The sequence below is a fragment of the Helicoverpa armigera genome, chromosome 6 (genome assembly GCF_030705265.1).
Source record: "Helicoverpa armigera isolate CAAS_96S chromosome 6, ASM3070526v1, whole genome shotgun sequence".
Classification (NCBI taxonomy): domain Eukaryota; kingdom Metazoa; phylum Arthropoda; class Insecta; order Lepidoptera; family Noctuidae; genus Helicoverpa; species Helicoverpa armigera.
Genome location: NC_087125.1, coordinates 3,312,177 through 3,335,886, shown reverse-complemented (window position 1 = coordinate 3,335,886; position 23,710 = coordinate 3,312,177). Strand labels below are relative to the sequence as shown.

Sequence of the window (23,710 nt, the reverse complement as noted above, 5' to 3'; positions counted from 1 at the left end):
TTTTTAGTTATTTTTAATGTATTTTTAATAAATACCTAAACTTTTCTGACGAATCCCATCATTCGTCACTCATCATTTAATATTACAAACTGACTTTCCACTCTATTTGTATTGGTAAACTTAAATAAAAAGAACCATATCGTTAAGCGAAAGATAGAAAAACGAAGGAATAAAATGTTATCGGGGTACTCATTAACAAAAGTACTAAATCGTAACAACATTTTCCTTGGGGTTTACTCTAGTTTAGGATAGGAGATAGATAATCTTTTTTAATGTCGATGTGGATCATAAAAAGAAACTGGCCACAACATAACGGTTCTGGAACCTTTCTATGTATTCTTAGATCTATAGTAACATCGAACTGAGAAAATTCTATAAAGATTTTTACGAATTTTTTTCGTTGCTGTAATATTATTACTAACGAAACCTAGTCTATAACTAGGTTTCGTTAGAATATAAATAACATGGTTAAAGTAAATTAAACATTTTTATACAATGTTAGGCCAAACTAATATATTTAATACTTTAACCTACATTTGCTTTTTCACATATTCCAATCATAATTATTTTAGTTAGAAATATAAGCCAAGTAATTTTGATAGGTACTGATATTTTTGTAATATAAAACTGTCTAGTCAAAAAAGTCTTTTATTTCAAGAGATATCGAGTTACCCTGTATTTGAGCTATGGAGGTCAGACAGGCAGTCGCTGCATGTAAAATATTGGCACAGCGGTTTAGACTGAAAGCCAACCTCAATTTTGAAACTAGACAGATGTTGAATGTTAATTTAAGCGATAAAGAATAAATGGAAAGGACTATTTCGAAATTAAATGGAATACACAAAAAAGTTATTAAAAATACAATAATAAATCCCAAAGAAGATTCGCTGACCGCCTAGAAAAGCCTTTTTTAATGATAAAAAAACAAAACGAATACAAAGGGTGGGTAAGATTGACGTTCTGAGTCCACTTTGATCAGTTGGCAGGGTTATTAAAAGGGGAGACGCGTTGATAATGAAGCATTTACAAGACTTTATTGGATGACGAAGCAGTCTTCTACAATACGACAAAGTCGGAACTGTAATTAGGATCAAGTTAGCAAGGAAACTTTATTATGCCGTAGTCAGCGGGCCTTTTTTCTGAGTCCCTGGGATGAACTATCTTCTTGTTGAGAAATTCTTAGAATCCGATATTGGAACAAAAGTTCTAATTCCCTCAAAGATAGAATAGGTATGCCTACTTATAAGGTACATCAAAATATCAAGTATCAGACAAAAACTGAAAATTAGCAAGAATGGTCATTATTTTTTGACTACATGATCTAAGGTAATTTTAATGATAATGTAGGAATGAAAAAAGGTCAGTGTAAAAACAGCGTTGTTTATTGTTTATATGAGGTTATAAAGACAATTTTGTAATACATATCTCCCATGTTTATCTACAGTAATAGCAATGTTTGGGCGATGATTAATGCATTGCTTATGGTCACTATTTCGTAATGATCACAAGAAGTGTAATCTAGCAATCCCATAATCAATCATTTTGAATAACAATACTTTTGTCTTTCAGATTTTAGGGGTTGTTCTTCTTGTTTTGATTTTTCGATCCTGACAAAAGGAAAGAATTACAAAGTATCATATGGTACAGAGTGATGGTTATGTAAGGAGATAAAACGCCTCACAATGAGAAAGGAACAACCTGTCATGTCATTATGGTAAAGTATCTCTAGTAAACCGTCCTAGGTATAATTAGCTTACACGAAGATTGAACGTCGCTTTGAGTTCAGCAAAACAATTTGTTACTTCTCTTTGAAACTATATTTACTAAACCAAGTATTTTTACCTCCAACATCTGGTAAAGTCAATGAATAAGTACGTCAATAGATTTGAGAAGCTTCAAAATTTTACCGATCTGTTTTTGATAACACCATAAATTGCTGAAGGAATGTTCGCGATAAAAATAACTTTTTGTACGAAGTAAGACGAGTAGCTGATATAGACAAAAAAGTCACATGATTGTAATTATAGGCTGAATCAACGCTCATTAGAAGAAGTGCCGCTGTCGGTCTCAAATTAATTGGTAATGTGACACGCGATAAAAAAATAAGACAACTTGTAAGAACTGCTCTCAGCTGGTTAGAACCAACTCACCAATGACATATGAGTATCCATCGAGTGTTAGCACGCATTTCCTCGTGGCACCCGACGCAGATCGATGCCTGTGCGTCCTTGGGGCGGCACCAAGAGCGCGCCCACCACCAGGATCGCTGTGACACTTGTGAACCAACTCCTTATCGTTAGCCACTGCGCCCTTGCCGTCGACGGAGCCCTGCCTGCTGCTCTCCAGCAGCACTTTCCCTCGCCTCATCATCACATCATACGCTATCTCCGCACAAACTGTCACAAACACTATGTCACTAAATCACGTCACTACGTTCACTGCACTGGTACACAAATCGTTCAAAAATCCTGATATGTTTATGTTCACACTGTTATGATATGCTACAGAACTCCCGTAAATTAAGAGTGTGGATTAGACATTTTCATTGCTCACCGACCTAAAACTAATAAATTATGATTTATTGCACAAACTAATCTTTATTTTTGGCGGAGGTTAATAGACAGGGTTTTAATAGTTTTAGTTGGAGCTAGTTCAAAATGGTGCCCATTTACGACTATTATACAGAGATTAGGTAAACCCGTATTACATCTGATAATAACTTAGGAAGGATTTACGTATCATTGATTAGTTAATGGATCATTTATGACAGTTAGATAAAATTCCGGTAGTAAACAAAATATTATTGCGTAATTATTTATCATTCAAACACTTAACGGTGAAAAAGACTAAAGGTCAAATGAAAATATTATTAGCTCTGCCAGTTCAATGAAACTGAACTATTTTTATTCACTAACATTTGATCTGATTTTCCATTGTTTATATTATCGTGCTATTTAGCTCTGAAGACGCAATTATCACCTGACTGTTGATCAAACCTTGAACTCAGTGGATGCTAAGCTTATGAATGATTGCTTCTAACTATCGCATCAACTGTTGATTCTTACACTCAAGTGGGTCTTTGTCAGCCACCATGAACGATTCATTGTTGTTATAAATTAGCCGCGAATTTAGCATTTACAAATTAACAACGCTAGGTATTAGTAAGTCGTACGTCATTTGTTGTTTAAAAGAAACATACGCACATGGAGTTATGGTGATTTTTAAACAGATCATAAATTATTCGTCTCGGAGCCGTGTAATGAATGTTTGGTTTCCCGCAGGTGGAAACACGGAAATCTATTTTCAAGCTACGAGTGTTGTTTTTCCGCCATAGTAACGCAACACAGGGCGCCCATAAAACGTTGCGTCACGAAGCACGGGGGTGGCCCCCCTCTTGTAAACAGATTGTGACGTTGTCCACTGGACTATGGCAAACCGCGGCCAACAGGTGGTTTCCTTCCTAAATTCGCGACAGTAGACCGAAGTTAGAACTCACTTTTGTTATTGGGATTTTTTTTATGAATTTGAATTTGGTGTCGGTTAAATGTGTTCGGACATGTTCGGACGGAGCGGTCGGGGAGCGGCGAGCGGCATGGCGGGGCTACCGAACCGCGTGGAAGCCTGCGCGAGACTGACGCCCCACATGATCCGCTACAGGTAGCTCCTCATTAGAGCTAGCACTCCAACTTACACTGCTAAATCCCCGGGACATTAAGTTTGAGCTATGACCTAACTGGTTATGAAATTGTTTGTTGTTGTATGTTTAGCTTGATCGAGTTTGCCTTGAAACTAAGTAAAAGCTTTCTTATGGTTTTCTAATATTATGATGTTATTATGAACCATATCAACCATGTGTTTGATCAATCAGATACACTAAGGATTTTTACTTTGTCATCATGATAAAAAATGATTATTTTATTCCTCGATACTAGTAAAAATACGGCTTCAATCATTTAAAAAAGCATTGGCAAATTACAGTCAAATATTTGTAACAAAAAACTACTTAAACAATGGTTTAATCTGCTTTTTGCAAAGAAGATTCATAAAAGTGGTACAGAAGAACTTTTTCTATTTATCTGTTGTCGTACTTAGCTATTACAAGCTCATTAAAATAATTTTCAACTCTCTTTTCAAACTTAAACTAAACACTAAATAGATATCATTTTACATAGTATTGCAATAAAATAAGGTATCTAGTAACTATTAACTAATACATAGATATTTGTTTCTTTGTGGTCATAATGTGCTACTTTTGCAATAAATCTAGCCCGGTTTAAGTTTCTTTTGTTTACGTACATGTTATTGTATTTATGTAAGTAAGTATATATGTGTATTGTCAATTGTTTTGTCTTGGTAAAATATAACTTTGTTAATTTACCTATATGTTTACAAAAACAAAGGTATTTATTTACTAATGCATTGATATCTTATGCTTTAAGAGAATACAATAAATTATATGTTTTATAACAGTCATGTTTTTAGTTTTTATGTACGACTGTTCTTGGAAGATTCGTCTTATTTACTTTTGTAGTTTTTGCGTAGTTTAATTTATACGTAGATACTAATATTATACTTTAAGCTTAAGTTTGTTTGAATGCGCTAATCTTAGGACCTGGTGAACCAATATGATCAATTATTGGAGTTTAAGATTGCTGTATTATCGAGAAGAACTTACTTCTTAACCTTGGTTTCTGATAGTTTAGTAGAGTTTCTTTGTTTGATTGTATGCTATATAATGTTACATACTTAGATTTTATATTGGAAAATATTAAAGTAGATAATATCATAAAACATCGCTTTGATAAGAACAGTTTACGCTAGTATTATCCAAATCACGTGGTTGAAGAAGGTATTATTAATATGTAATGCAATCAATAAAACAAACTATTTTTATTGACAAAATTAGTAAAACCTACGGTAGTACTGCAGTATTGTTAGTTAATGACGCAAAGACAATAAAAACTATAAAGATTAGGTTTTATTGTACACCGATTAGTCTTATCTATAGGTAACTATTCGGACACGAATAGATGAAACTTCCACTTTATTTATATCTGTTGGTAAAAATCCTTACTAATATTATAACTGCAAAATTATGTAACTAATCACTGAATCCTCCATAAAACAAAGTCTACAGATTAATATCAAATTCCGAATATCTAAGTTTTATTTAAAGACGTAAATAGCTAGTATAGTTATACAAACTAATAAAATATATCCATTAATAGATTTCTATGAAGCTTTTCAGGTCTCAGCGCTTTTCAAATTAACATAAAGTTATCTACGATTAAGTTATAATTATTGTAAACTATTTTAGTTTAGGAAGAGATTAGAGCCCGCTTTATATAAACTTACGTGTTATCTAGAAGTACGTTACAATTTTTTGAAAATCACATCTATTAAAAATGTTAAGATGAGTACTTAGTAACCTTAGTTCACGTGGAAGAAGTCATGTCCAAAAGCTAGTTATGAACAAAGTTTCAAATGTTATTGTAACAAATTGATATAAAATTGTTTAGCACGTTTTTGCTTGCTTATTTTTTTTTATAGAATAACGTAATACGTTGTAATGTTTTCAATAGACGACACTTAAAGAATCAGAGTTTTTATTGAGTGTGGTTTTTTACAAGAGTAATTTATCATATTTCCTTTAGATCATAGTTAAACATTCCTTGATTATATCAAAAAAGTTATCCTCCTGCTCTTGTCTCTATTTGTTTGGTGTCGGCTCAGCTCCTCTGACATCACAAAAAATCAAAAAATATGTATGAATAAAAATGAAAACAGATATTGAAACTATGTAAACCCGAAATATTTCTATGTCATGCAATCAGAAACACCAAAAACAGAATATACCGTAACAGCCATTGTTATTTTTTCAAATGGATTCTAGGTATACCAGTTATTATGGTTTGAAAAAAAAACTACGCTGTGATTTTTTGTTAGATTGTCAAGGGGTAAAACGGGACCCTTTTACCAACCTTTAGCCTTTCACCAGTTCCGTATGGCCCATGAACCACCATTGTTAAACAAATGAAAACTAGAATAGGTATCATAAATATTTTAGGAAGTGCGGAGCCTGACTCGTACTTGGCCGGTTTTTGTTTTATTTTTATTTCAATAATTAAGAGAATGATGTCGTAGTATTTTTTGTTAATTTATTTTGTATAGGTGCTTATCGCTTTTTTTTTCAATAACTACTTAGTTGTATAAGTAAGTTGCCACTGTTTTTTTGTCACCTATGTGAATAATGATTACGTAATTAATGAATTCCGGCTCTGTGAATTAAAGGCTTAATTTATTTTTATATTGATGTTCCTTTTGTACTTTAATTACGTAACTATTTGCGCAATAATTCAAGTCTTCGACAAAAATATTTTCTGTGTAGAGTTTTTTTTGTGCAGGTAGAGCAAATAGCAAAAACGTAACTTTTTAATTATATTTTACTACTTGATTGATTTTTAACATTGTATGACGTTATCTTTTCTTATCATTGTCTTTGAACATTTTACTAAAGCTATACTTTCTTGCGGTTTCCTCCACAATCATGGGAAAATATTAAATTACAGCTGTGTGTGCCATCTATCAACACTTCGTACTTCATACAAATGTGTTCAGTACCTTTATCATGCATTAAAATCAAAATCAAAATCAAAAAAAATCAAAAGTCATTTATGCAAATTATGCTGAAAATCAGCACTTTTTGAAAGTCAAATCTACAAAAGACAGCCCCCAAAACGCCCGCCCTTCACCACTTCCTATGTGTTTTTGCTGGGAAGAAGAAGTGGTGGGACAAACTCCCCAAAAAATCTAACTGAAATCCGTCAAACTTAATGATCTTTAAGATACTTATGTTGAGGATAAGAAAATAACCCAAATACGGATACTATTCTGAATTCCTATCACATCAGTATCAAGCTTAACTTAATCGCTTGAGCAAGCCCACCCTTAAGAGCCGTGACGTCATTTTACTGCACATTTAACCAAGTAATTGTCCCGGCCTACATTTTGTATTACCGCCTACTCTACCGACTGTGAAGATGTGCTGAACAATGCTGAACTTAGTAATATGATAAATGATTACGTTCCATTGGTATTGTGTTTGTTCGTCATTATTATCAGCATATAGGCATTAGAATAGTCCAGTCCGCTTGATATAGATCGCTCCGATGACACAAGACTGTATTGAATGCCTTTAGAATACTCCCACCAAGCAACTCTGGTGCATACAAATAAATGGTTTGCGTAGAAAATGACTAGACTTTAAATACTATAAATACCTATTCTTCTTCTTAATCGGACACTCTTGGCAGAGTGGTCGTGATCATGGATTGTCTCTGGTGTACCTATTATAATATTAAAAATGGTTATTTTGTAGTAAGGAACTAACTTAACTAAGGAATAATTATTATTGAATAGTTTTGAATGGAGCTTAAAGCAGTCTACTTAAAAGGTGATTAAATTTGCATAGGACAATTTTTAGAAACTAAAAAAAAATAACCAATCAATTTTCAATGACCGAACTTAACATATTAGGCACACAAATCACACGAACCCCCAAAAGAACTTTATAACTAAATAATACGATATAAATTGCTTTACTATTCCCATCAAACTAAATTGCGAAACAATAGCCATTCGTTAAAGAACAACACAACTTCATAGTTTGATCTCGTAACAAAAAGAAAGAAAGAAAGAAAGTGAGAAAGCTAACAGTGACGTCACAAAGTTCAGCGAGGCCCTTTGTTTGAGCGTAACCTTGGACCCTAAGGCATTGAAATGGAAAAGGGCCGCGTAAGATGTAACTTAGGAGTAGGTAGTTAGTGTTGGCTGATCATGAATGTTCTTCGCGCACTTTGATGGAGGCAGTCAATCGTGAACCTTGTAGGTAAAGGAAATCTGATTGACTTAAATGTCGCTGACTTTATATTATGGAAAATTAAAATAATATACAAACTTAATTAGGGTACCTTTAACTTGTATTTATAAAATATGCACTTTTAAGCAGATTTGGGTGTGGGACCGTAAGACATTCCACATATTGAAAACTTTTAATCAGCTGATTGTTTGATAGATTAGGTATTGGCCGACTTCAAATTAAGTTGGCCAGATAATTGGCCAACAGTTCAGCCTGAAATCTGCTTAGTTTCTACTATTCAAGCACCATAGACAACAACCATTGAGGAACCTTAGGTATCTGGTTGTCGCTTGCACCTCACTAACCACGGAATATGGAAACGTTATTTTACTTGAAAGTCTCGCGCAGCAATATGCATACCCGCGCAGCAATATAAGTTTGATGGAGTTAGAATGATATTTGAGTTGGCTTCATAATAGAGTAGCCTTTCAGAATTCGGCAGCAACCACGAATGTGAGTGTGAGCAACTGCTTCACCCATACAGGACATTAACTCTAGCGTTAATTGGATCAGTAGTAAGCCGAAGTTCGCGTGCCCCAACGCATTTCGCCCTCACGGCAACAATTTGTTTTATCGCGGCAGAAGATAAACCCGGGGTACTGGAAAATTCCCGCCATTTTGTATGTTTTTCTTTTATTTTTATTGTTTTTGTTGTTGTTTTAATTTCGGTGTGTGGTGTTGTGTTCCGTTGAAAAAAGTTTTGTTTTTATGTGATGAAATGAAAATATTGGTTGAGATTTTTGGGAGTCTATTGTTGTGATTTTTTTTTGCTATCGAATGTTCCATGCCTATATCTAACGCTAAAACACCTTTGATAAGATTTGATTAGATTGATCTACGTACTAGAATGGCTCTTGAAAGACCCTCGTCTTTTACTATCAACAATTGTAATTCACCATGTACGTACGTATGTACATCACAGTTTACAACTAGGCATTGCCAATGAATATTTTCATAAATAAATAGAAAATAAAATGCTTATCATAATAAATCAATTCCATTGAATATTTGATGTCATGTTTCGAAGTTTTATTGAGTTGGTTGACACGCAACACAAATTAGGTTTTATCGAAACACACACTGAATTAGTTTTTTTTCATATTTTTTTAAGTTCTTTTAAAAACTGCTATTGTACTTACAAAAATTATTTCAAACAAACCTGTACTTATTGTATAATTTCCTAGGAGTCAACATATTGACTTAGTATAAGCCATTTAGTTACAACACTACGTTTTGAAAACAGTGTCTATTGAGTTTTTGAAGGTCCATCTCCATAAGATCTAATCGTTGGAACCTTGCACCTAGCTTTTTACGTTTAGTAAGAACCGATATCTTTAGGAAATAAAATCCTTTGACTTCGATCTTAAATTTTTCAATTATATCTTTTTAAAAGTCACAAACAAAGTATAATTATGTTTACCACGTGCGCGCAATTCTTTATGACAAAGAATATTTATAATTTATGAGCAAATGTAATAAATATGAACTATCCTATAATAAACCTTGGATATAATTAGTTTAACTATTAAAAAATATTTATTATGATTACTTGTAATTAGTACTTATCATCTGACAAGTTATAATCGTAAAAAGACTTGTTTCATATTAAAGTGTAGTTGTCTTTTATGTGGGCAATTCAATGGTAAGTCAATTAATACGTGTCATGAACGTTGAGTTATTAATTACTGTAACTATTCAGGTAGGTACCTAATTAAGTTATATTGTAATTAACTGTAAAATAAACTTTTATTTTGAAATTTTATGTTAAAATAAATATGAAAAACCATTATACTTATTTCAATTTCAAAAATTATTTCAAATATATAATTTAAAATCGTACTAAAATCACCCGTTGTATAAGCGAAATCATCTGTTAACATTCACTTATCGAAACTTCCATAAACATACAACTAGCGCCGCCACCGCTGCGGTGGAAAACCGAACTAACTGGACAAACTTACCAATAGTATAAGTGGCCGGCAGGCCGGTGAAGGAAGGGGACGAAACAATAAGCCCTGCAGGTGAGGTACAGACAGCTGCCAAACGCGCTCTGAACGAGACACTTTCGCCCCGTGGGAAGCGCAAACGACAGTGCCTGGACCCGTCCAAGCGGGCCACTCCTCGGGTAAGCTACGCTCAAGCAACCAAGAAGTCCCTGTGCATCGCAGTTACATGCGGCCACACCGGGATCCTAACAAAGGACGTAGCGGACACGATACTGACGGGGATACAGAAGACCATCCTAAAGGAGGCATGGTCCCCGAACAACAAACAACCGGGGCCAGCTTTTAATGGTAAGCCGGTTTACACAGAAGGCGTCCTGAAGCTGTGGTGCTCCAACGACCACACTTTGACATGGTTTCAAAAAACCATCGCCGACTTGGCCCTTTCAACCGGCCACCAGCTGATCATCAAGAGCCAGTCGGAAATTACACGAAGGATCAGGTGTGGCATCCTGATCCCTAATGAACAGGGGGCCATCACCGACTCGCGAGACATCGGGCGGATTCTGGCATACCAGAACCCGCAGATCGCGGTCGACAGGTGGGTGCTCCAAAGACAGGAGAAGCAGCAAGGCGCCAGCTTTGTGGTGGTGGGAATCCCGGAGGAACAAATCGCGACCCTGATGAAGTCCGGGCGCCGCCTCGCCTTCGGGCTGGGTGCGGTGTACGTGAAATTCCAGGGTCACAACGGCAAGTTTGCCGATACTCCGCCGGGATGGGACCCCGCCACTTTCACCATCCAGAAACAGCCTGGCACAAGTACCACGACCAGCGAGGGCGCTGGCCCCACCGAGGGCCCTGCGGTGCCCGTACCCGCAACCGTCCCCTCACAGGACGACGACCCGGAAGAAGCCCTTCTGACGGGTTCAGACCTGGAGGGGGACGAAGTCGAGTCCGGGGACCTGCTGGCCGGGCTACAGCTTGGAGGAGACGAGGAGGGCGCAATCTGCGATGGCGTCCCCTTCTTCGTCGACAATTAAAATCCTCCAAGCAAACCTCCACCACAGCCAAACCGCGACGGCTCAGCTGCGCAAATGGTTGGAGGTTCAACACACGGCCATTGCCCTAATCCAGGAGCCGTGGGTCAGGGCCGGCCAAATCAGAGGACTCTCCAATCTTGGAGGTAAGATTCACGTAGACATACATCACGACCATCCCAGGGCGTGCATCTATACAACAAAAAACATAAAACACAGTTTTATCAGATTTCTGTTGCAGAGACCAATCTGCCATCTCAATACAGCAACCTGCTTTAAACATGGAGATCACCCTCGCCTCGGTATACATGCCCGAAGCAGAGGAGCCTCCTCCCTACGACCTCGCCCGCCTGGTGAATCACTGCGAGAGAAGGGAAGGAAGTGATTATCGGTACTGACTCCAACGCACACCACCCTTTGTGGGGAATGGATACACACAACGATAGGGTAAGACCTTATTTGATTACTTATTCACAACCAACCTATCACTAATAAACACTGGATCAGAACCAACTTTCGTCACTAGACGAAGTCAAACAATTATAGACCTGACTCTCGCATCAGAGAGCGTAGCGGAGCTAATCACAGGATGGCATGTCTCTAAGGAGGCATCTTGCTCAGACCACAGATGGATCCGCTTTGACCTACAGGTCTGTATACAAGAAACACCACCGAAACGGAACCCACGCAATACGGACCGCGCGACGTACACCCGTACGCTCAGCACCAAACTTGCGCAACTCGGGGACCCTACAAATTACGTGGACACAGAACAAATTGACGAACAGGTAAGCTACCTCACACAGTCAATGATAGACAGCTATCAAACAGCCTGCCCCGAAACTGCATACCAGAAAACACCAGGGAAACAACCATGGTGGGGTGCGGAACTAGAACGCAGGCGTAAACAAGTGAGAAAAACTCTAAACAGAGCAATGAATACATGTGCCGACGAGGATTGGGACGACTATAAGGCGGCCAAATCAAGGTACAAGAAATGCATCAGATTCCGAAGTACCAGGGGATGGCGCAAGTTCTGTGGTAACATCGAGTCCTGTCAACAAGCAAACAGGGTAAGGAAAATCCTAGCACAACAAAACACACCTGGTCTGGGCACTCTCCGAAAACCAGACAACACACATACCACATCGCCGGAAGAAACGAAGCGCGTCCTAATTGAGACCCACTTCCCAGGATGCGTTTTCACGCAAAATGTAGAATGGCATGAGGTAACACAAACACCAACTGAAGAAGATTGGTCATACGCACAAAAAATCGTCACAATGGAAAAACTCCATTGGGCAATTCAAAGCTTCCACCCATACAAAGCAGCAGGTCCGGACGGAATCTTCCCAGCGCTCCTGCAATGGGAGGACCATACATCTCATATAGACTATTAAGACTAATGAGAGCATGCCTGGCTTTTCGATATGTCCCCAAAAATGGAGGGAGGTCAAAGTAGTCTTTATCCCAAAGCCAGGTAAAGGAGACTACACAAGCGCAAAATCTTACAGACCAATCAGCCTGACATCCTTTGCTCTAAAACCCTGGAAAGGTTATGTGAGCGAGAGCTGAGGACGGTGCGCTAAGAAACAACCCCTGCATCCGAATCAGCACGCATATAGCTCGGGGAAATCAACAGAATCAGCGCTTCATCTGGTAGTAAGCCGGATAGAGGAGGCAATAGAACAAAAAGGCATCTGCCTTGGCACCTTTATAGACATTGAGGGAGCCTTTGATAAAACAAACTTCGTTAGCATAACAACGAGTTTACTCAGACACAGAGTTAACCCGATGCTAACTGATTGGATCACAAACATGCTCAGCAAACGCGTGGTACGCTTTGAAGATGATGACAAATCAGCACTAATAGCCAGAGGATGTCCACAGGGAGGGGTACTGTCCCCGCTCCTGTGGAATCTAGTGATTAATGATCTCATCACAAAACTAAACGCAAACCACGACTACACAATAGGTTATGCGGATGACCTTGCCATCCTCATCTCAGGCAAGGTAACTGACACTATCTGCAACCTTACTCAACAGGCCCTACGAATCGTAGAACAGTGGTGCAGGGAATTTGACCTTTCAGTAAACCCCACCAAGACTGAGTTAGTCATGTTCACAAACAAACGAACGTTGGGACCGTACAAACTACCTAAACTCTTCAATACAGAACTCAAACTATCCAACGAAGTCAAATACCTTGGCGTCACTCTGGACAGTAAGCTGAAATGGAGTAATCATATAGACAATAAAGTAAACAGAGCCAGCATTACCTTTTGGCAATGTAAGAAAATGATAGGGAAGAAATGGGGCTTATCCCTAAGATAATACTATGGCTATACAAAACAGTGATCCGCCCCATGATCACTTACGGCGCCTTAGTCTGGTGGCCCAAAACCGACCAAACTACAGTCGCAAATAAACTGGCGCGAGTCCAAAGACAAGCCTGCATGGCAGCCACAGGTGGCATGAGGACAACACCAACGGCAGCGTTGGAAGCCATGCTAGGTCTGCCGCCGCTGAACCTCTTTGCACAGCAAGAAGCAGCAATGACGGCTCTAAGACTCAAAACCCTTAATCTCTGGAGCAAGTTGCCTACAAAACACACAACTATACTAAACAATCTTTATGCAGACTTTCCCATTATGCAGGCTATAAACGACCGCATACCCAAAGTCTTTATATTCGATAAGAAATACAGGATCCAACTTTTGAGGATCATCGTTACGAGGACATAATCCCAAAGAACTAAGAATTTTCACCGACGGATCCAAAACAAGCACCGGCACAGGTTCAGGCCTCTTCTCAGAAGACCTAAACATACACATATTCACACCCCTAGGAGTACATAATACAGTATTCCAAGCTGAATGTATAGGCATCTCCCTAGCGGCCGAAGCAGTCATAAAGCGGGAAGTAACCGGTCACTCTATCCGAATACTCTCAGATAGCATGGCAGTAATACAGGCCCTAAGCAAACACTGCGCAAACTCCGGCCTTATACACGAGTGCCACCAACGGTTAAACAAGGTAGGCAGTTTAAATAACATAACCATTCAATGGATAAAAGGACACAGTGGCTCCCGAGGCAACGATGCAGCGGATGAGCTGGCGAGAAGGGGATCAGACCAAACAGCAGTAGGACCAGAACCCATACTGCCACTCCCTTCGGCCACCTACGAACACTGGTAAGACAGCGTACTAGGCACAAACACAACCACCTCTGGACTAACCACAGCGCGTGCAGGCAGGCGAAGATGGCCCTCCCGACCATCAACGATCGCCTCACTAAACAGCTGATGGGCCTATCAAAGCAGAATTTACGTAAGTTTACGGCAGTTCTAACTGGACACGGCTCCTTCAATAAACACCTCTATGTTATAGGAGTTACAGACAGTCCCTTATGCAGAGCCTGCATGGGGGAAGAAGAAACAGCGGCACACGTGCTACTAGACTGCCCTGAAACCGCCATATACAGGGCTAAGTACTTCGGTAACCCAGGTACTATCCAAGAGATAGTCAGCAAAATTAAACCTCTGCTGGCTTTTCTCGAGGAGTTGGGGTGGATCGAGTGAATAAACACCCATTATCACCCTCACACGCAAAATACGCGCTTTGTCGTGGAGTTGCGGAAACCAGCCCGAGTAATCTAATCTAATCTAAATAGTATAAGTGGCGCCATCTATCTGAAACGTAGCGCTCTTGCACTTCTTGAACACTTTCCCACTGACGACTTGCCTAGTCGCGCTGCCATGCGTAGCGGGGTTCGAAGCGATTTCGTTCCTCGCCGCGCGTGGCGCTCTCGTATCGAACTTATTCCTCAACTCCTCGAACGACAAATCGGACGATATATCGGGCGATTTGTCTTGGAACCGACGCACTTGCCCGCACAACTGGCCCTTGCTAGATTCGGCCGTGTTTCTGTCCATTTTGTTCACTGTTCACTATTCATCACTCGACACAGTCACTGTCACTGCAAGGGAAATAAATGGGTTAGGAATATTTTGTAGTTAGCGTACTATTGTGATAAATAGTTTGACACTTTAAATGGTAATTTTTTGTCTTAAAATCATAAAAAAATACGAGAAAATTTCTCTTATAAAGGCTATAAATCTCTTGAATTTAAAACAAACAGAATTTAAAAACAAATGTAATAACTTAGAGGTGCTACATGGTAAGTCATTCGTTAAACAGACTTTTTGGCAAGGCAACTTATTCGACTTTCAAAAGTAAAATCTGCAGTGCGTATATTTTCTTATTCTAAAAAATATTTTTTGGCACTCGTAATATTCACTAATGTGTATTTAGAGATAGGTTTTTGTTTAAGTTTAAAATGAGAACGCCAGTGGTGTGAATAGTCAGCCGAATATAGTTCTGGAAAACGATTTCTATCTCGTTGCGATTTAAACTTTAAAAGAAAGAAATCTAACTAGATCAAACCGGTTTGCTGTAGATAATAATACGTGAAATTGCTTAAAATATCTTACAAAGTAGAAGTGGCAAGAAGTGTGGCACGGAACGCTATAATGATGGCATTTAGCCACAAGGGCCTATTACGAGTATGCAGGTTCCAAACTCAACAGAAACACTTTTTTACATTCTTACAAATTGTTCATTTCAAAAGTATGAAAACACCAATTTCCTCTCACACATATTGCAAGTACCAATTCATGTTTTATACTTTGTACCATAGAAACTTTTTAAGTATGTATTTAAACTAAAGGGCAAATTAAGCCTATGATGACGTAGTTCTCCTTAAATTACTTGAACACTGTATAGTGAGCTTGAACGTCGAGCATCAATCTCGCAAGCTAGGAACCGTGAAGGTCGAATATAATTACTTATTGAGTACCCATCAAGAAGGTTACGCAATCTTCCTCTTGATAAGATGGTAAATAGTGATCCTATAAGGGCCATTTTCTTCCTATTATATTGATGAGGAAGAAAAAAATCTTATTTTGGTGTCGTTGTCCCGAGTCGAGAAAATCACAGTGAAAATCTATTACGATTCTAATTAGTGTGTGCTGCAGCAGGGATTCATACAAATGATACTGAACAAATTGTTCTTTAATTAGTCTAGACAATTGAAAATACCTTTCGTTTTATAAATTCTTGGTTCTTTTCTTCTAAGTTTTTTTTCTGATTATTCGCGTTTTTCTTAAACTTAGCGAGTATAATGCGATGATTCGGCGTATTTCTGATCTACTAATGGACCTTAGAAAGTTCGCTAAGAACATTCAAAAGCTGAATGTACTGAATATTATATTTTATATCGATTTAATACTGGTAGATATTCAAGATTGATGATAGATTAGGTTTGATCGAAGTCTGAGCGGTAGTGTTAATGCGGGGTAATTAGTATCATTAATCATTAACTAGTTTCAAGAGGTAGGTATAGATGAGGTTAAGTCGTGAAAATAAACAACCAAATCAACGTATGTATGTCTGTCATAAACTTGTTCCTTCCATCTTATTGATACCACCATATCTGTTCTCGTGGCTTAGCCCGCTACCCGTGGGAAATACTTACCGAAAACTAGGCAAAAGTAGCTTATATGTAGGTACATACTTTACATATATTTTGTTGTTTTGCCGTGAAACTCAGACAGGCTGACAGACAAGTTATTTTCAACAATTTCAAGTAGAGTCGTAGTATATGATATCATTATTTGAATCAATTTCCACTTTTACAACAGACACTTAAAAACTTCTTGGTCATCTTCTTGGCATAAAACTATACAGGTTGTATTTCAAAAAGTTTAAGGCCAGTTATATGCAAAATGCTTACCTCAATTTAAGAGTACTACAGCATAAATGTTACGAGCTCTTTGCTGAAACGGCTCATTCAGTTGAAGTGAGGCCAACTTTAAAGGCCAGCAAATATTATTAAAATATGCATGTTTTTTTTTCTGTGTGTATTTTTTATTTACTGCTTGTTTCGGGAAATGAGATATTGTCGTATCTGTTTAATGTCTCCATCAACAGTCTTTAAGTATGGGGCGTCAAGTTTAATGCAAGTTGATGGCATTTTGATTAGATGCTTATAATATTATACTTATATTTTTTTACGTAGCTAAAATGAACTTAAAATATAATTTTTGTTTAAAAGAAATTACGTATTTATGTTGATTCTAGACTTTGAATAATTTACAAATACATTTTGTCCGTTTAGAAAGACAATTCAAATAGTACGTTTAAAGGAGGGGATATTGAACTAAGGAAATACAATATAAAACGGCTCAATTTTCTTCACGAAGGTAGATCATAAAAATGAAGTTTACTTGGAAATTGCCTGTACGTTTATTTCCAATAAGCTCTGAGTAAAAATAAATTCAAAGTTAAGTCACGTTTAAAGTGTAATGTTTGCGGAATTACTAATTTATAACGTGCTATTTTCGAAATGTATATTTTGAATAGTAAAAATATTCGCTCTGCTAAGTTTTTAGAAATCGGAATTATCTCATTCAGAATCAATAAAGATTTTACCAAAAATAGTAATTTAGCTCACATTTTTCATTAGTCATTTTTATTTTGACTTTTTCCTAATTGTTTTTTTAATGTTAGAGAAAAAATTATTGTATAACGATTTTTATAGCTTTTTCCTAGTCCATTTCCAATCTGCTACTATTGCTGCTAAATACAAAGCCTTTTTTTATTAATTGAAAATCAAGGACCTTTCATTACTGGATGTGCGTTTTTATCTACGTTTTGTTTACTAGTATATAAAATAAAGTTGCACAACATTAGCTGTTAAATGATACGAATAGAGTTTTACAGCCGGCCTGAAAACGTTAAGGTGAAATGTTTACAATAGTGGTCCATTTAATTTATTTCTGTTTTTACAATACCCTTCTTACGACATTGGTGGAAACTGTTTAAAAATGTTTTAAAGGATTTTTTGTCGCTATGCTGAGAATATTAAGTTTGTATTTTATTTTGGTAAAAACATATCGTATGTAGTATTTATATAATAATATGCTGAACAAAATAATGTATAATATTATTTTTGCCTTTAATAACTTTTTAGTTTTTACGTAAAAGACAGTCGTGGCGGAGAGCTTGTTTTCTAATTAGATATGTATCAAAAAAGAGAGACTTAAAAACTAATCATTGTTTCACTAGAAACCTCGGTCAGGTTTTCCGCTTGAAAATTATTTCTTCAATTGAGACGAAAGTGTTCGGAAAATGGACATGTATTTTTTGTACGCCTTTTCTGTCTCTTGTGGGCGAACAACTAATTCTTTTTCATTTACTTAGAGCTAGAAATAACGTTAATTACTTATCTAAATATGTATACTTAGCGTGTTATTAAAGGTAACCTAGTATATTAATAACAATTTAACGTTACCTAGACAAATATTGTTATTTCAGGATTTTATAAATCTAGAATCCTTTAGTAAGAATTTTTTTTTTATATATTTATCTCCACGACATGAACGAGTATGTCTTGTATCTACGTAACTTAGGTACATTGGCGAAGAAAATTTGATATCACTCTTTGATCAAAGGCACGAAATTAATTTGACACACAGTTGATAATTTTCACTTTGACGAAATTTATACATCATAATGGTATGGTGTTTCATATCGGCAAAGGCATTTTAATAGGCGTGGGATCATATTTTGGCATAAAAGATCAAAGGTAAAGTAACAGGTAGGAGAAAATAATACAGGTATAACTTTTACTACAGAACTGGCACTGTCGTCACCATAATGAACATTCTATAGATATCTGAGGGCACGGCAGTGCCCCAGCCAAGACTCGAGCAAAGCGGGCACGGCCGTACCATCTTTTCTCGAAGCGTTTCGCGGCTATTTCAGCCCTCTGTATCTTCCATATGAACAAAGCTAGGAGTTTAAGTTTTCGACGACCAAGAGGAAGTATTAGAACAAGCTCAGTCTCAAAATTACAAGACATTTGAATAAATAGTTTACGAGTTATGAGCGATCAAAGTTACACCATTTTGTCACTGACTCACTCACTGACCGATCATCAAAAGTCTAAGGTACTTCTAGCAAACTTAGAACCTTCAAATTTGGCACCAAGATAGGTAATTAGCTACATATAAAGGGAAAATTATAAAAACCTTAAAACTTAATAAAAAAATAGGTAACAAATTTATATTTGCGGTTTTTCAAGAACATTGTGTATGAATTTTGACTGCATTGATAACTTTGTTATTTATTTATGTACAAAATGTTACTATTTGTTTTATTGTTACGTAGTGTGGTGTATTGTTATTATGTACTAGCCGTTTTCACGCGGTTTCACCCGCATCCCGTGGTAACTACTGCCCGTACCGGGATAAAATATAGCCTATGTTACTCGTGGATAATGTAGCTTTCGAATGGTGAAAGAATTTTTAAAAACGGTCCAGTAGTTTTTGAGCCTATTCATTACAACCAAACAAACAAACAAAGTTTTCCTCTTTATAATATTAGTATAGATTAAATATACATACGTATGAATAAAAATGCTAGGTTAAAATGAAATGAATAATGATAAAATCTTTCATATTAATGCAGTGCGATAAATACTGCATGCTCGCTCGATAGATGACGTTGTCCTGGTCTAAATCGCGCTACGGTTTCGTTACATAGCTTAGTATAAGTAGGACTTAAAAAAATAAAAAATAATTTCATGTGATAGCGCCATCTACCTCTGAAATAGATCTCTTTTATTCTAAAAGATATTCGATTAAAAAATCGTCAATTTCGAAATTGTTTAGTTTATTTAAAAAAGAAATGTTGTTTACGTGCTACTTTAGGTCTACATATTTAGTTTGTTATATACTTAGAGAAGAAAGAGACCTACAAAAAATAAATTAGATCCCACCAAAAACATTAAATGTAAAAAAAAGCCAATCCTCTACGCAATTCCTCCACCGTAAAAAGTTTTGAGATCGCATAGAAGCCAAGTCCTGTTCAACTTTATTTGTAATAATAAATCAATATTTTGTGACTATATCAATAGTTTTGTTCACATTACAATAATATTGTCTTGGCCATGAGCACAAGTTAAAAGTCGCTCCTTGAAATAATGTGTAAATACCATTGAATTAATAAATTCTATATGGACATAATTTTACGATTGGACTGATTATGGACTGATTGGAATTTGAGATCACCATAGACTAAACATGCGCCATAGCACATGCAGTTCATTGATGTTGGATGATACTGACTGTCGGTCATTTAGTAACAATTGAATAAATTAAAAGTATTTAATTCTGCGATATTAAACTTCATGTTTGACTTTCACCTCTCCAAGATATGCTGTATTATATTTGTAGTTTATTGTGCTCATGGCCAAGTCAATATTATTGTAAAGTGAACGAAATTATTGATATAGTCACAAAATATTGATTTATTATTACAAATAAAGTTGAACAGGACTTGGCTTCTATGCGATCTCAAAACTTTTTACGGTGGAGGAATTGCGTAGAGGATTGGCTTTTTTTACATTTAATGTTTTTGGTGGGATATATACTGACAATATCGATGGTTATAGATTTTACAATTTTTTCCCTACTTTTTTCCCCAAACGAAAAACGTCAATACTCATCTACTTTTGGATGTTAAAACGGGTCAACTAGCCATTATTTCGAAAAACTTTTACATGTGTAATTATGCTGGTATATAGATCCTTAGCAGCTATATCACTCCGTCGTAAAAAGAGTCCTAAACGAAAAAGTTTTCCTTTCCCACATTCTTGCAATTCCAAACTAATGAATTAACTGGACCGAATCAATGGAACTTTTTTCTTTAACAATAGAAGTGCCTTCAGAATCAGGGATTGCTTTCGCTATTTTTAACTTTAGTAAGATTTGTTTAGGACTTGGAAAAATTAATTAAAATATAATTGTAAGTTTGGTGTTTGTTGTATAAACTATACTATACTACTACGAGCTCTTTAATTTTCCATAATATTGGGCTATCGAGCGCTGAAAGAGTTTCCCAATTCGGACCAGCAGTTCCCGAGAAAAGCGCGTCCAAACACACAAATCTTCAGCTTTTTAAATAAATAATACGTTTATACGACACTCATAGCCTACCTATAGTTCCATCTTATAAATCGCTGAACCGCTAAGTGGAACAGTAATAGGAAACTACACCGCACTTTGATCTCACCTCAAATTACTCGGAATACTCTGCCTGTCACTTTGGTCGGTGACTACAATTTAGAAGTATGTAAATAACCAGCGGTCGAGACAACTTCTCAGAAATTGGGAAAAGCAATTATAGTCTTGTTGGAAAGACTGATAAGATTTGTTTACTTAATTACATTTTTTTTCATTTTCAAAGCTGTCTATGTATTAAGAAATCTATGGTAACTACGATCATGTTTTTTTTTTATGGTGAGAAGACTTTTTTCCAAAGTAAAGCTAGGTTTTACCAATTAGGATCTACACCCTCTTATAACAGTCACAGAGGTCACAGAGCTACTCTTGCACTATTGGTAATCCTAATCCAGATCACTATAATCGGTAGAGGCGTCTTCGAGTTAATTGGTTTAAGCAATTGATTGATTCACCATTATCCGAATGTAGCTGTCAATAACTCACTTTTTGTAAGCAGATGTAACTTGTGTATTTATGTATGTATGTAGGTAATAGACCCCGTTTTTAAATATGTCGAAAAAGAAATGATAAAGACCTTTTATTACAAATTGAAAATGTATCAATATCACCTGATCACAAATTGCTTTCAAACCGATTTGAAGTACTCAATGTAATTGAGTATTGAACTTTTGAATTTCAATTCAATTGAAAGGCATCAATTGATACCTATTTATTGCAAGGGCGTAGATTAATTAAATGTATCTTCATTTATGTATTATCATACTCGTTTGCAGATTATCAAGAACTATTTTGTATACCTGCTTTGTTTGTATATATCGTTTTTTTTTTAATTTAATATTTATTTGTCGATGTTGCTACTTAATCCAGGTTAGAAACATATTTTCTAAACTATTCAAATTCAATTCAATAGGAATATATGTATTATAATAAACACAACGTTTCAAATTGATTAGTTAATAGTATTTCTAACACTTCTAGTCACGTTTATGACCTATAAAATGGCGATTAATATTCAATAGGTAATTTAGAACATTGATAGGGAAATATAATTGCACCATTTATATGGCGGTTCATATCAAAGGCATTAGACATTAATGGTAATGATGTTATTCAATTAGTACTCAATAGCGCAGTAATAGAATACAAAAGTGGATAATTTCAAGTAGTAGAATTTATTTTTCTTTTGTTATTTTAACTGGATATGAATAACATCACTTTCATTTTAAAATTAAGGCTGAAATAATATTTTTTCAATTCTAGTCTGTATCTGTTTGTTTATTTCAGCTAATCTCTGAAAAGGCGGGAACGAGTTTAACGGTACTTTTACATGAGAAATATATCTCTTTGGACGCATGTGAAACTGCGGGAGCAACTAGTCTAGAACTACTACTTAATTATCTTAAACCCTTCTAAACTTAGCTAATCCAGTTAATACATTTTCAAAAGCCAGCTTATCCCAACATCTTAACTAAAATGTTCTCACTAAATAATACCAAGTACTCCATTATGAAGATATTTTATTAATTAAATTGGGCAAAGTTTACCTTTCATTAGCCCATTGAACAAAATATCTAAGATTATAACTACGTAATTAGAAAGGGCTGAATATCAAGTTCAATATTACTTTTAATAAAGGTGTAGATATTTCTTAATTACGTGAATATTATAGAACAATAAAAGGTACCTGTTAATGATTATTATTATTTCTTTTATTACAAGCATTTATTTCATTCAACGGTTGGTTGTGTATTTCAAAATTAGATTTGTCCTAGCATTATTAAAAGACCACCAACTGGGTTGCTTTTCTAGTCTGGTATTAGAGCAGAATATCTTGTTCGTACTAAATAATTACACAGATATAAATACATACATAGTGGCATGCAAAATAAATAATATGAATAATATTGGTTTTCAGCAAAGATACCTAATATACAATGGTCATACACTTAAGTATAAACAACTCTCTTACCTAAACCACTATATTTAGAGGTATACCTAATTATGCGTCGTAGGTCAAAGCCCGCATCTAATAAATCTCTGTAAGCGACATGACATTAAGGTGTACATCAACTTACCTCCTCTTTGATCTGCGCTCCTGGTAGCGGAATTATCTTCAACCAAGGCTTTGAAGGTAGGCCTTAATCATACAGATGATAAGAACGAGAAGGGAGAAACGGTAATTCGAAAATAGGAGGCTATTTTGGTTATTACGTTGTTTATTCTAAGAGCAGTTGTGATTGAGACTAAATTAAGTTGTGAAACCGAGCTTAACATCGCGGTTTTGTTACATATTAGCTGTATTTGAAACCTCATTTAGTTAATAATCTAGTTAATCCTTATTAATATCATACGCAAAATTAAGTTTGTGTTCAGGTTATGCTTTCACACTACGGTTCAACCGATTCAGATGAAAATTGTCATGGAGATTGTTGGTAGGTACTTTGGTGAGCTACTTTTTCATCTGCGAAAGGGACGGATGACGGACGAATTCTCAAGCAAATTCTAGAACAGACTATTCATAAATGAAACCACCAACCTAACAAAACCCGTTTTCCTTTTGTGAGACTAAAAACTAAACCTTTAAAAACAATAACGGTGAACAAATATATCGTTGAACCCCTTAAAGCAAACTTTGCGTGCACAAACCCATTCGCGTATCAGACACGTATGTAAACACAAACAGTGCAACGCTTCCCATACCTATTATTTGTGATTTTAAACAGC

The 23,710-nt window shown here is 36.2% G+C and overlaps 2 protein-coding genes and 1 long non-coding RNA gene across 13 annotated transcripts in view; 1 reads left to right on the top strand and 2 right to left on the bottom strand.

Moving 5' to 3' along the window:
* Pde1c (Phosphodiesterase 1c) overlaps positions 1-23,710 on the bottom strand; it is a 455,862-nt gene that overhangs the window by 178,098 nt on the left and 254,054 nt on the right. For 7 of the 11 annotated variants that reach the window (XM_049835870.2, XM_049835873.2, XM_064035225.1 and 4 more), the window contains exons 1-2: positions 3,497-3,653; positions 2,151-2,563 (exon numbers count right to left, since the gene is read on the bottom strand). The exons of the other annotated variants lie outside the window; for them this stretch is intronic. In XM_049835870.2, coding sequence (XP_049691827.2) covers positions 2,151-2,370 — 220 coding nt within the window. In that variant the 5' untranslated portion in view covers positions 2,371-2,563; positions 3,497-3,653. Of the gene's footprint in view, positions 1-2,150; positions 2,564-3,496; positions 3,654-23,710 lie in introns of those variants that run through there. 11 annotated transcript variants of the gene reach the window in all.
* LOC135117021 (uncharacterized) lies at positions 8,766-11,269 on the top strand. The gene is made up of 3 exons (XM_064035328.1): positions 8,766-8,817; positions 9,892-11,044; positions 11,140-11,269. The coding sequence occupies exons 1-2, from the start codon at positions 8,766-8,768 to the stop codon at positions 10,899-10,901; spliced, it is 1,062 nt and encodes a 353-aa protein (XP_063891398.1). The 3' UTR covers positions 10,902-11,044; positions 11,140-11,269.
* LOC135117012 (uncharacterized) overlaps positions 13,673-23,710 on the bottom strand; it is a 65,667-nt gene continuing 55,629 nt past the window's right edge. The window contains exon 2 of the long non-coding RNA XR_010276577.1: positions 13,673-14,877. This is a non-coding gene — a long non-coding RNA (uncharacterized LOC135117012). The remainder of the gene's footprint in view (positions 14,878-23,710) is intronic.

Coding starts and splice junctions, on each gene's coding strand:
- LOC135117021 (XM_064035328.1), top strand. CDS start 8,766: ATGGCTCTTGAAAGACCCTCGTCTTTTACTATCAACAATTGTAATTCA. Junction 8,818..9,891: donor CAACAATTGTAATTCACCAT/GTACGTACGTAT, acceptor CAATAGTATAAG/TGGCCGGCAGGCCGGTGAAG.